The 13,171-nt window shown below is 57.4% G+C and overlaps 3 protein-coding genes across 3 annotated transcripts; 1 reads left to right on the top strand and 2 right to left on the bottom strand.

Annotated features, from left to right (window-relative positions):
* The first annotated feature begins 735 nt into the window (after window positions 1-735).
* On the top strand, window positions 736-4,439 carry L226DRAFT_531350 (uncharacterized protein). Its single transcript, XM_067680061.1, has 8 exons — window positions 736-912; window positions 987-1,004; window positions 1,106-1,216; window positions 1,712-2,332; window positions 2,391-2,460; window positions 2,525-3,515; window positions 3,606-3,809; window positions 3,887-4,439. Exons 1-8 carry the CDS (start codon window positions 749-751, stop codon window positions 4,375-4,377), a joined length of 2,670 nt encoding a protein of 889 aa, XP_067540162.1. The 5' UTR covers window positions 736-748; the 3' UTR covers window positions 4,378-4,439.
* Window positions 4,440-4,710: 271 nt separating this feature from the next.
* On the bottom strand, window positions 4,711-6,931 carry L226DRAFT_609996 (uncharacterized protein; the record flags this gene model as incomplete). Its single annotated transcript, XM_067686111.1, has 3 exons — window positions 6,897-6,931; window positions 6,670-6,829; window positions 4,711-6,596 (listed from the first exon to the last, which is right to left on the bottom strand). The coding sequence occupies exons 2-3, from the start codon at window positions 6,827-6,829 to the stop codon at window positions 4,711-4,713; spliced, it is 2,046 nt and encodes a 681-aa protein (XP_067540161.1). The 5' UTR covers window positions 6,897-6,931.
* A 408-nt stretch (window positions 6,932-7,339) lies between these two features.
* L226DRAFT_456483 (uncharacterized protein) lies at window positions 7,340-9,648 on the bottom strand (the record flags this gene model as incomplete). The annotated part of the gene is made up of 8 exons (XM_067675299.1): window positions 7,340-7,458; window positions 7,508-7,807; window positions 7,871-8,550; window positions 8,610-8,770; window positions 8,825-8,893; window positions 8,945-8,970; window positions 9,025-9,144; window positions 9,201-9,648. 8 exons carry the CDS (start codon window positions 9,646-9,648, stop codon window positions 7,340-7,342), a joined length of 1,923 nt encoding a protein of 640 aa, XP_067540160.1.
* Between the last annotated feature and the right edge of the window lie 3,523 nt (window positions 9,649-13,171).

Below are 13,171 nucleotides of genomic sequence, written 5' to 3'. Positions count from 1 at the left end.
GGTGGAGACCACGGACTATACCATCGCCCTTGCGTTGCTACCGTCCACCTGACCTCTTCCCCAGTCCCGACACACAGGCGCGATCTCACCGGAAGAGGGCAGTGTGTTCTCATGAAGGTGGACATGTCGACATCTGTATCCCGTGCCCCACTCCGCCGTCCCGGTTTCGCCCATGCTAGCTCGACAATCCCGTTAAATCTGTCGCGGTCCGCACGTCCCTGTGACCCGGGCGTCCTGCTCAAGCACGGTTGCACCCGACAGGCTGCTGCAGGTCCTCTGACATCGATGCGGAACGCGCGAGAAGCTCAGGTCTACGCTCGAGGGGGGCTCGAGCATCCGCCGTTGCGTCCAGCCCAGGTCGCTCGAGCAGCACTCGATCGAGTGTTATTGCCCGCCGGCAAGTTCATCGCAGAGTCTCCGGGTGCTCGCGGAGTGTGCTGAGTTTTGCGGAGTACTTGCGGAGAGCTCGGCATCTCCTGCCGGGCCACTGACGGCGGGGCGAGCGGGGCGGGGTTTTGTGAGATTGCAACTGCGCTTCTTTGGCTGCGAATTAGTCATCTGCGATAATAGTTGAATGGGATCTCGCTAAGTGGGACGCCCCCGCATCCTTCCAAGCTCCGTCCCTTGCATCATCGTCTCTTGCTCCTTTACTTCTTTCTCTCTCCTTCTCTCACTACTCACTCACTCACTCTCAACTCTTCCTCTCTCTGCGAGTGTCGCGCGACGCATACAACACGGTCTGTTGACCATGGAGCCCTCAAGTCCGGCCGCGGACGAGCACCAGCGCCAGGAGTCACCGCAAGTGCAGGCGCAGGCCTCGGGACAAGCAGGAGGGTCGGGCGCGGGGTCATCAACCGGCGGAGAGACAAAGACGTCGTCCATCCTGAAAGAGCGGCGGTTCAAGCTCAGCAGGTGAGCCTCGCGCCGCATAATGATTTTAGTGCTTGCAGCGGGACTCATCGTGACTCGGGTTGGGGGGATGCCAGGGCATGCGACCGGTGTCGGTGAGCGAACACACGTCGGCGCGGGTTTGATTGTGTGCGCGGATTGCTGACTGGAGCGTTTCTCCTCTTTTACGCTCTTTCTTTCTTCGCGGTGCGGACAGGCGGCGGAGGATCAAGTGCGACGAGGGCCATCCGTGCCAGTCGTGTCTCACGTCCAACTCGGCGTGCACTTTCGAGGAGCCGGGAAAGCGGACGCACCCGCACAAATCCAAGTACGTACTTCCTCCACTTCCCCCCTTTCACACTCTGTCTCGTAATGCGTGCCTGGGGTTCGTCGCTGCTGCAGAATGTGTGCACGTCCGTTCGAGCACGCTGCACTACTGGTGCAGCCGTCGCGCGACTTCTCCGTCGACGAAGTGCATGTGACAGCTGCAGGCATTGGCGGGATCTGTTGTGTTTGCCGCCTCGAGGGACGGATGTGCCTTCATATTCTTCCATCATTGAATAGACGACCCCGGTATGTGCCTCAGTTACGCGGGTCCACGTCCGATGTTTCCACGGGTCGAGGAACGCGGCTACTTGTGCGGTCCCGGCGTGCGGCATTCTGCCGATCTATGTATGCAGGGGGGGGTCTCGTTACATTTCAAGCGAAGACGGCCCTGCTGTCTGTCTCTCCCCGCATATTGCTACTAATAGCGATCCGTGCATTGGCCGCTGCGATTAGTCCTAGACACCCCTTGTGCTAACCTTCTTCTTCCGTGCCACAGGCGAGCTGCGACCCTGGAGGACCGCATGCAGCAGCTCGAAACTCTAATACAGGCCATCCCTCCGCAGGTGTTCGCAGGGGCGGGTGCGCTCGGCGCTGGCCTCCCACAGTCCCCTGTTGATCCGACGACCAACCCGCACGCGTCCTTTGCATCCTCCACCCACATTTTCCCGACGTCCGCGCCGCCGCCGTCGCTGGCGGCGTATCCGCTCATGAACCCGTCCACGTTCTTCGGCCCGCTGAAGCAGGGGTCGCGCAACGCGAGCCCTGGGACGAGCTTCCACGCGGGGGCGTCGACGAGCATGTCGACGGAGCAGCTGGCGGACGAGACGTCGCGCATGTCCCTCGCGTCGTCGTATATGTACTTTGACGACGAGGGGTACACGAGGTGGCAGGGCGAGACGTCGGGTCTGCCGATCCTAGACCTCCTGGTGGAGCGCCATGCGGTCGTCCCAAAACCTGATCCAGACCGTCCGACCGGGCAGCAGCAGCACTGGAAAGGACAGAACGGTCAGACGCTGAGTGATTGGTTCCCGGATCGCCAGCCCCGACGGACAGAGACGAATCCGGAGCACATCTGGAAATTGATCACTTCGTTCATCGTCCCCGAGCTCATGGATAGGTACGACTCCCGCTCTTCTACGCCATGACTTTCTGTACTCACCTGGGTTGTGGTGCAGCCTCGTCCAGTGCTACCTGTCGACGTCGTACTACCTCATGCCCTTCCTCCATGTTCCAACATTCCTGGCGGTAAGTCCCTCTCTCGGTGATCTACGAAGTCCCCGAGGCACGTGACCAACCTGTCGACTTTCAGGACTACGGGAACCCTCGAAAATGGGGCGAGCCGGGCTTCGCTGCTTTCATCGTCGCGATCTGCTGTCTGTCGTCACGGCACATCGACGACCCGCGCGTGCGTGCGGACCCGAACGACAGCAACAGCGCCGGCACGCAGTGGTTCGATCTCCTCACGCGGCTGCGGACGTTGCCGGGCGCGGACAAGCCGACGTTGTACACGATCCAGTCGGTGCTCATTGCGGGCGTGTACGCTGTCGGGCTCGGACGGCTCTCGAAGGCGTTCGCGCTAATATCGGAGGCCATCACGCTCTCGTTTGACTCTGGGCTGCACCGCTCTGCGGACGACTACGACCTGTTCGACCCCGTGGAGGACGAGGTCCGGAAACGCACCTTCTGGTGCGTGTACATGTGGGACAAGCAGGCGAGTGCGCATTTCGGCAGGCCGCCAATGCTGCGGCTCCGCGACTGCGACGTGTCGGAGCCTGCGATCGTCGACGATGAGTTCATCACCCGCGACGGCGTGGGGCTGCAGCCGCAGGAGACCGAGAGCCGGATGAGCGCGTACGTCAACACTGTCCGCCTCTTCGTCATCCTCGAGTCGGTGCTCGACGTGCAGCCGTCCCCAGCCGAGTCGTCGCCGTTCCTTGCACGCGCACATTCAGTCTTGACCGGGTTCAGGCGAGGCCGGGAGCTCCGCGAGGAGGAGGCGTTGCTGGACGACATCTCGCGCGCGATCCCGCCGCACTGGGCGCACTCGGTCGAGACGATGACGAGCAGCGACGTGATCCGCGTGACGCAGGCGGAGCGGCTGCACTGTCTGGAGCAGTACGTGCGCATGCTGATCTACAGGCATCGGTTCTCGGAGATGGTCGCGGAGAGGATGCATAACCACATACCGGATGCGGAGCAGAGCGAGGCCGAGATCGAGGCGATGCGCGCCGCGCACACGTCTGCGCTGCAGATCATCTCGTCGCATTTGCACATAGCGGCTAAGGGTTTGATGACTTACTGTGAGTCTTCCTTTCCTACCCTTGCTGCTTGCTGCTGGGTGGGTCGTGTTCGTAGCTCGTTCACTCACTCATTATATGCGCGTCCTGCAGATGGGGTGCATGTTATCCACCAGCTGACCGCGGCAGGCCGCACGCTCGTCGCGATGCTGCTGAATTGCCACTCGGACTCCCTGCGGCCACTCATCCCGCCCGCGTTGGACGCGCTTCGCTCGTGCGTGGGGCTCCTGCGGCGTTTCAGCGGCCGTTACATATGCGGGCAGCGGTCAGGTGATCTCATGGAGGAATTCTGTCGCAGTAAGTTCATCCTCCCGCTCCGCGAGTCCCGCGTCTCGTTTTCTGTCTTCTGACCTCCTCATGTCTCCGTCTCCCAGTCACGCAGATCCCGTTGGAGGCGACACCGCGGCAACAAGAAAGCTCCGCCCCAAGCAATCGCCCGCCATGGGTCCGCCCAGCGCGTAAAAAGGCGTCCTCGAACGCACGCTCGCCCGCCGGCTCCGGCGACTCCCCGCTCAACCACGGGAGCCCAGAAGACTTCCAGCCGGTCTCGGACGCGTTCCTCGGCAGCCCGCAGCAGCCGTCGCAGCCGTTCTCGGTGCCCCAGCAGCCCGCGGCGTTCGGGAACATGCCGTTCATGGACACGAGCGGGGCCGCGGCGGCGGGCCTCGGCGTGAACATGATGCAGACGGACCCAAACCCGATGTCGACGGCGGACATACTGGCGTTCTTGAACGCGGACCCGGCGCTGGACATGAATGCGATTTTGGCGTCGCCGGACTTGGGGGCACTAGATCCCCAGCAAACGAACGGGTTCTATATGGGGACGCCGACGGCTGGGAACGGCGCGAATCCGCTGTCGCCATGATTTAGGTGACGAGAGGGATTCTGCCAGGTTTGCGGGTCTGCGGGTCTGCGAGTGGGTTAGGGAATAATAGGAACGCGGGCGCGGGACAAGAGGGCCTGCTTTTTTGTATGATGCGTTCCGGTTTGTCTCGTCGGTTGCTGTGCGCCTGCCCTTGTTTGGTTGGGACGTGCTGCGTGCTGCATGCTGCTAATGGCTAATGTTGTGTTTCTTCTCTCGGTTGTTGTTTACATGCTGTGTATCTCATAGTCGCCTTGTCCATCTGTATCTAGCTGTCTCGAACTGCCCGCATGCCCATGAAGGCGTGCTGTGAATGATCCGCAGGGACTCTCATCGTCACTGCTCTGGGGCTCCGACCTGTATGATAGAGACACTGTCTACTAAACCTTTCAGTTCCTGTGCCAGTCGCTGGTCCAGCGGGTTGCGCGGTAAACTAGCAGTGAGTGCCTCGCCTCTCGTGATTCCGATGCACAGCTCCTTCAATGGTGCGGCTCCTAGGGCAACGCGACGGGTGAGGGGTGGTATCAAGTCTGCCAGAAAGGCGTGTGTCTCGGCTGCGCCGTATGGGACCCAGGTCTGTTCGTATGGGAGCAAAGCGTCCTCGTCACTGTCCGCTATCTCGGTGTGCATTTCGGACTCCTCCGAGTCCCGCATGTCAGGTAATGCATCGAGGTACCCTTCGTGTGAGTAATCTGCCATGGCGTACGCCGGGTCTCCTCCATGGGACCAAGGCCACACATTTCCAGTGGGCCAGAAGCATGATAGTTCGCGGAGGTGAGGGCACGGACATCTCCCGTCTGTCCCCGGCTCGCTGAGAGGCGTTAGGATCGACCCGATGCCATGGAGCAGCGAATTGGCATCGTGATCGAGTGCGAGCCGTGTGAGAGAAGGGAATGCTCTGAAGAGGGCAGCCAAGGGAGCGTACGGTGGCTCGACGTCGACGGGTCCGTGGATCGTCAACGACGTGACGGTACTAGTGGTGGATGCGAAGAGCTCGGCAACGTCTTTGATGTAACACTCGATGAGAAATGCGGAATCGTCAGGATAGTCGTCGCTATACCAATCCCGAATATCCAGGGCCATCCTCAGCATCCGACGCCCGTTGACGAAGGTTTCCAGGACACGATCTTCTCGATGGAGACCGAGGACTAGATGGTTCGCGTTGCTGATAGCTGGTAAGGACTTGATGTCGGCGAGGCTCGGTGACTTGAGGCGTCCCATAACGTCGAACTCGAAAATCGTCGAAGGAGGGAAGGTGAGGCGTTGGAGGAGTGCCCCCATCGGCCGCCGTTTGTCATCTATGAAGAGGAGGCGTAGACGAGGTAGAGTTGCACGGATTGTTCGAGAACCGCGCCCATGCCGATGTAGCTCGCCTGCGTTGGGATGCTCGATCTCGGGGAGGCACATTGTCATGCGAAGTGTCTCGAGAGCAGTGCACTGTGCAAGGGCACGGATGAGAAGATCCAACTTGTATTCCTCACTCTCCTGAGCCGGCTTACATCCGGCGCACCAGCACCAAGTAAGCTCGACGTGGAGCAGCGGGGAGGAAGAGGCGATGGAGGCAGTGAAATGGCGGGCTGCCATGCGAATGCTACGAAGGGCTGGCAGGGTCTTCGGGAGTCGGGTATAGCAATTTGGAAGCTCTCCCCTGGAACACCGCTCCCTACTCCATGGATTGATTGACAAATGGTGTAGAGCGGGCATGTCGGCTTCCAGAATGAAGTTCAACGGGCCAGTGATGCTCTTGGCCATGTCGACGTGCAGTTCAGCAATTCTGTGCGCATGCAGACGCAGGAGCCCGGCGAGCACGACCGATAGGCCGCAGAAGGAAAGCGACAGCGGGAGAGTGGCGGAGTGTTTGAGCGCAATACGGAAGCGATCTAGCTTCCATTTTGGCAGTGATGTGGCGTCCTGGTGCGTGGCCAGGAGGTTCGCCCAGAACTGCGGGGTCTTGAAGATCACCTCCGTCCAGATGCGACAGACTCGTAGGATGGCCAGGCCTCGGCGGCGGTTGAAGTCGGGTCGCAAATACGAGAAGACTTCCATGAGAAGCTCGAAGGGGAGGATGCGGTTGATGGGGGCGGCGGAGTTGTAGAGGGATCGCAGAGCGCGTATGCGAGCTTTATACTCCTGTATCTCCAACAGGGCTGTCTCTGCGATGTCGGTGTCTTGCATCTCAATCGCTGTTGTGCGAGTTTGAGCATAATCTTCATCGAAATCTCCTAGAACCCCAGCGATCGGGTAGTATGAGATACACTCGGAATAATAGAACACGGTGGGTCAGGAGTGGCTTACCGAGATCATACACGGTACGAAGCACTGCCATGTGGTCCCTGCACTGTTTAATCTTCGAAATGCACCATGTTTGCCTCTGTTGCGTGTCTATCCTTTTGAAACCTGCGAAATCCTCGCCGGCTACTTCAGCAGAGAGGTTCAACGACTCGGATACGGGCATCTACAAGACACAGGCACATGAGACTCAAGAAAGACTACGGATAGTGACGTGCGTATAAAAGTCTTACCCCTTCCCTACTACACACAAGTCACAGGTGTTCGTTGTCAAGGTTGAAAAGATAGGAGTTGACGGTTGGTTGACGGTTTGGCACGGACAGTGGGGCGTCTATCACGCCGGACGCCCTATCGAGATTACGATTATACTGACCCGTGATGCCAAGAAGGACTCATGCTACATGCGTTGACATCCGTGTATGTACCGGCCATTGAGGAGGCGGGCTGATGCCACGTTTCGAAGGTTGGCAACACCGTACTACTAGTACCAATACAAGGGAAGGCGGCAAACAGGCCCAAAAGGTCAGGAGTTTATATAGATGTCAACCTCCTGAGCTACAAACAGCACATACAACACGTCAACATCCACAAAGATCACTAGTGATACATGGTCTAACGTCGGGGTCATATAGGGGGAGTCATCAAACCATCAAACGTAGGAACGAGCACCCGAGTCTCAGGCATAACCGAAGGACTCGACGTGCAACACAACGCTCGGGCCGCCATTGAGCGCGGTGGATAGGGGGATTCGAAGGGCTTTACGACAAGCACGCGCGATACCCTGCGAGCCGCAGACTGTTCGAAGCGTTTAGCTATCGCTTCCGATAGACAGCGTGAGACATACCTGTCACTGAAAGGCGGCCGGTGCTAGCAGCAACCTCCTCGTTCAGGAGTCCATGCAGGTCTGGACGGCCCTGCATGAGCTGTACTGCGGAGAAGTTGAGAAGAGAGGGGGGACGACTGCGTCCAATAGCCGTCTCTTCCGAAGAGTGGATCGAGTCGTCCTCGCCCCATGACTTGACTTGTCTGAGTGCGTCGACATTCGTGTCGGGGGCCGTGACGTAGATACGGATGGCGATCTCGAGGTCAGATGGTGCGAGCTCGAGCGCCTTCGTGAGAGCCTTCGACACCCAGTCGATATGGCCTGTAGATGGAATGATCAGACAGTCAGCGAACTAGGGCCGCCCGGCGCGCGTAGGAGACTTACTGGCATCACGGATTGTCCAAATGAAGACGAGCTTACGGCAGATGCTCTTCTTGTTCTGCACATGGCTGAGGATACCGAGGAAGGTCGACAGCGTGAACGAAACACCGGACCCTCCGGCGATAAGCACAACCGTATCGTCGTGGTCTAAGTTGGGCGAGAAACCGTATGGGCCGTCAATGAGCACTTTAACCTTGCCCTCGGTCTCCGCGATGCCCGCCAGGCGCTTCGTGAAACCCTCGCGGACATTGATGAGGAACACGAGCTCCTTCCAGTAGGGCGCGACGTCGTTTGCCTCAGAGAACTTCTTCTCGACGTCTCCGGTCGCAGGAGTCTTGACACCGGCTAGCTGGTAGTGCGAGTCGACAGAGGCAATGGTGAAGGGGTGCATCTCGAGCGGATTCCCTGAGACAGACGGCATGGCCAGATAGGCAGTCTGACCTGGGGTCCAGTTGAAGTGAGGAGGGCGGTGAATGTGCAGGCGAACGAAGTGCGGGGACAGGAGCTCGACAGAGGCATCAAGTTGGTCAGCCTTGGAACTGAACCCAAAGTAGAGGTGGTTGTAGTAGACGACGCGCGCGAACCGGATGAAGCGGTCGAGGCCCCAGATGAGGAATGAAGGCCAGACGTATGTACCCTGCTTGAGCATGTTGGCGTGGAAGTAACCACCGAGGAGCATGATCCTAGTCCCAACCAACAGTATTAGATATTGAAAGTAGAAGAGACGAGCGATGATACTCACAAGACCATGAGGAAGTGCGTGAAGTAGAAAAGCTCGTACATCCGGGCTCGAATAGGACGCAGCGAGACCAGAACGAGGATGCTGAAAGCAATCAAGGCAGTGAGTCCTACGCGGACAAACCACTCCTCCCAGACGGTCGGAAATTCGGCGAAGGCGTGGATCTGGGAAGATCGGTGATCAGACAGTTGCGTACAGGTGGACACACAGATATCTACCTTGCCACCAGCATGCACCCACAATAGGACGAAGACGACGCGAGCGGTCATCCGGTGGACATAGTTCAGCTGTGATTTGCGTGAGCATTGGGTTGGCTTCAAGGTCCGAAAAAGTACTACCTTATCGTAACTGATGCCGGTAATGTCTGGTGCCACAGAAGTTTAACAGACAGCAGTGACGTTGGAGCATGGTCACTCACAGGCGATGACGTTGTTCTTCGTCCCCAGCGCAGTCACCAAAGGGAATTGGCTGACAGCCAGGACGCCAGCTCGGCTTGTCCAGTAGTTGGGATCGAACTTCATGCCTTCGATGTTGGTCGCTGCAATGATGTCGGTGAGTGGAGGTAGTTGACCAGCAGCATGGTATGTAGCTCACTATTGACGAACTCCCAGGTAAAGAGTGCAACAATATACCCGCAAGTGACGAACACCTCCGCAAGGTTGAGAGTGTAAGACTGACCAATCTCAAGCGTCCACCTGAAGGCGACAACCCGGTAGAGATTGATAAGTGCACTCGAAACGTTACGCCATGAGAAGCGACGAAGGGTGGCGGAAGGGGTGCCGCCGACCTCAGCATCGGCGGGCTTCTTTGCCTTGGAAGGGGACCTAGACGACACCTTCGTCAAAGCCCAGGAGAGGAACTGGAAGATGGCAATCAATGCGATGAAGCTCGCGATGAGCCACCACAACTGATGTGGGTAAGCCCGAGTCCGAGCAATGCGCAGAGCCTTGTCGGGCGAGACAGGCGGGGGCCCATGAGGAGGAGCAAGGCCCGAAGGCGCCGGCGTGGATATCGCGTTGAAGCTCGAGGTCGCGTTGCTCATTCTGAAGAACGAGAATAAGCAGGAGCTGGAGTTCTTGCGGGCGGGCAGAGCGAGGAGAGATCCCTGAACTTCTTGCCACGCTTCTCGCCCGAATTATATAGTACGCCCGTCCGGCCCTCCAGCATGCGCTAGCGAGGATATTGAGGCCTATGGGCGATGGGAACCCGAGTACCCCAGATGGACATTGACGCATACGGTTGATGGTGTGCTTCCGGGTGCGATGGAGGAGGTGACGGACCGCCGTGCTGCGAGTCCAGTCAGGCCGCATGGACCCGTTGCAAACCTTCGCTACAGAAGTAGTATCAGCATGGACAAACACCGGGCGATCAAACTGTCTTCGATCTCACCGGCACAGATCTAGCACAGTCGGAAGATGTTCGATGACGGCGCGAGAGGACGTCCTAATTGGCTATGCAATTGTTCGGATCTTCACATTTTCATATGGTCCGTCGAGGTAACCCTACCCTATTCGTCCATCCGAAGCAGGTGTCCATGTTCCCTAAGGAGATAGCGTTCACGATGTGCGCTGCTATACGACGCGAAACGGTGGCGTAGACCTGGAGAATGGTGACACTAAGTGCAGCGAATACATACTAGTAGAAGCTTCATCGCAATCGCCAGAGGTCGTTTGGCCACTATTGCGTTGTCGCTTGGAAAATTGTCGACTACCACTTGCAACACGAGACTCTGATGTACTGCGAGGTCGGTGCATGTGGTAATCCGAGGATAAGACGGAGTTTATGCTGTTCAATGTGATGTGAGCGCTCGGAGCACGTTAGCGGGATTGACAACCGATGAAGACGCGATACCGCCCAAGATTACGCAAGTACATTTGTATGGTAGGGCAACGTGAAGATACGATGCAGGAGTGCTGCTTGAGCAGCGCCGTCGCATGGCCCCGTAGCTCGCTCCTCGTAGCAACGCCGAGTGAAATCACGATGGCGTTACATCCTTATCTTGCAGGCGCTCACGTCGGAACGCCTGCAGAGCGGGAAGAGATTATCAGATATCATGCAAGGAAGCCTCGCATGAAGTTCAATGGGGTGCTGCTAGAACCCGCGCAGACACCGCCGAACCATGCTGACTGTCGCCCGAAAGAAGAAGAAGCCGCTCCGGCTCCAAAGGGAGCTGACACCGGATCCAAAGATAATTCGCTCGAATTCCACTTGTGACAGAAATGCACGACATATACTGGGCAGGACACTCACCTAGTTCATGAAGACGAATTCTTGCAGCGAGGCTCGGCTTGAGTCCAACGTGTCGACATAGGTCCTTGATTGGTGTCGCTCTACAAATGTGAGCTAAGACTCTGCAGTAACAGCACGGGCAGCCGATTCCGTGCTCACCATCTAAAGATAACGCAACGAAGTCTCGCGTATGCTCGATGAGCTTCGACATACGGCTCGTGGTCGAGACTATGGTGTTCTTCTGTGGCGCCTCACGAGACGACTGCGGTTCTGAGCGGATATTAGCTTCGTCATCAGGTGCTCGCCTTCGAGGACGACGCTGCAAGCCTATCCGACAGCTCACAAAGGCCGTACGATATCATCGAATCGATCACGGCTATTTTCAACCTTTTTCAACCCTCTGTATGTCCTCCCGTCCCTCCGCGGCACGCCGCATGCTGCGGAGCGTTAACGCTGCCCGAGATCACCATGGCATTCACCTGCGTTCGGTGAGACAAGTGACATATTGGTATTGACATATAATTACCCACAGGTCAAATCCTCCGGTAACGGCTTTTGTCAGGGGCTCTAAGAGGCTCGTGGTGGTTGGGAAGACAGTTACGCGTTCGCGTTAGCAGTGACCGAGGTAAAGCGTGACACAGCACAGCCATGGCCGCGGAGCGTCGTATCTCCGTGACTGGAGTCTCGGCCTGACCACTGCACCTTTCCTCGGTACTTCAAAGCAAACTAGTCTTGCTCGTAAGTCCTCGTGTTCTTCTGACTGGGACGAATCAGTCAGGCCAGAGATCCGCAGCGACTCTTTCAAGGTGCACATCAGCAAACGGGGGAGTCTAGTAGCGCTCAGCCGAATATATGACTCGCCTCAGCAGCCTGTGTGGCAACGTAAGTATCATGCCTCTACATGGCGTGTGCTGATCTCTTCTTTGGTATAATATTATGAGACACAGTCGAGCGGTAGTCCTACTTTTATGTTCGGATCGCATTCTTCTACCCTACCGGACTTCCATGACATCTACCACCTACAGGCTGCGATGCAGCAATCACGATGGTCCTCAACAGGCCGCTTGCACCGTTCGACCGGGGGTAGACCGGCTACTGCGTCTACGACCACCTGGCGTGAGTTCTGGTCCGAGCAAGTGGTAAGCCATTGGAGTGGGAACTGCCGGGCATAACCTGCTTGGCATTGGTCGGGACTCGACCACGGCCGTCGCACTTGCCAGAACTCATCTTCTTGTTGCATGCTGCAGGTCTTCGTCTACGTTGGCGTGCTCGAGCGTCCATGTACCACTCCACATGGTGCGACTCGGATATCGAAGACGGTTGAGACCGTGATGGAGGGTCCTCGACATGTGAACAAGTGCACGATTCCTACGAATCCCGATCAGTCCACCACGTTGTCTCGGATTCTTCTGCTGCAACTTCAGAACATCTGTCTACCGGATATCAACATGCTGTTGTACGCTGGCAGGATGGTCGAGCCAGGTCCGTCCGCATATCTTGGTGGTTGCTATCGGCGCTGCTGATAAACGCATGTCATACAGTATCACGACATCCAGCAGCTTACTACCGCAATCTGCTGCGACGTCGTTGCTTGCTGTGTAGCACAGCACGGTGATCATCCTCCATCGCAGTTGATATCAAAAACAAAGCTGCTCAATGCCATTCCTGACAGTGATGACTCAATATCTGGCAAGTGACCAGTTGTTCGATCCGTTCATCGTGGGTGCCACAAAACCTGCGAGAGAGAGATCGACGGCATTGGCCGACCTCGCGCCGTGACGGTGCAAGATACTCTGGATAAGTAAATCTCGCTGCTCTCTCAGTGCTATTCGCAGCCTTATCGCATGTCTGGAACAGCGAGCCTGAGGATGGGCCCCCCGGAACAGTCGTTCCAGGATATCCTACCGTTCCTGCCGCCGGAATTTCCTCTTCGCCCAGACGTTGAGCTGCAACTTCGCGGTCCGCTCAAACTCAATAAATAGCGTTGCTTCAAAACGCCGCGGATGGGTCCAGAGCATTCAGTACTCTTAGAAAGCGCTTGGCAACCACTATCGCTTCGTCCTTCGAGCGCAGCAGCTTTCTGCCAGGGGTGCGCGCAAAGGGCGGCGAACTTACGCGGCGTTCCATTGATCCTCAACCCCTATGCCTTGATATCCATGTTCGACATGTCCGGACCGACGGCGCCCAGCACGAGTTCGGAAATTTCTGGGAGTGGAATCATGTGTGTCGGAGATTGAGACGATTTGGGTTCGTCTATATCTGATAATGCCGCCAGGGGTATGTACATCTGGAAGGTCGAGCATAGAAGTAACAAGAATTGATACCGTACCCACAAT

The sequence above is a fragment of the Lentinus tigrinus genome (genome assembly GCF_003813185.1).
Source record: "Lentinus tigrinus ALCF2SS1-7 unplaced genomic scaffold L226scaffold_4, whole genome shotgun sequence".
Taxonomy (NCBI): domain Eukaryota; kingdom Fungi; phylum Basidiomycota; class Agaricomycetes; order Polyporales; family Polyporaceae; genus Lentinus; species Lentinus tigrinus.
This window is presented reverse-complemented; position numbering and strand designations above follow the sequence as displayed.

Coding starts and splice junctions, on each gene's coding strand:
- L226DRAFT_531350 (XM_067680061.1), top strand. CDS start 749: ATGGAGCCCTCAAGTCCGGCCGCGGACGAGCACCAGCGCCAGGAGTCA. Junction 2,333..2,390: donor GTCCCCGAGCTCATGGATAG/GTACGACTCCCG, acceptor GTTGTGGTGCAG/CCTCGTCCAGTGCTACCTGT. Junction 3,810..3,886: donor CATGGAGGAATTCTGTCGCA/GTAAGTTCATCC, acceptor TCCGTCTCCCAG/TCACGCAGATCCCGTTGGAG.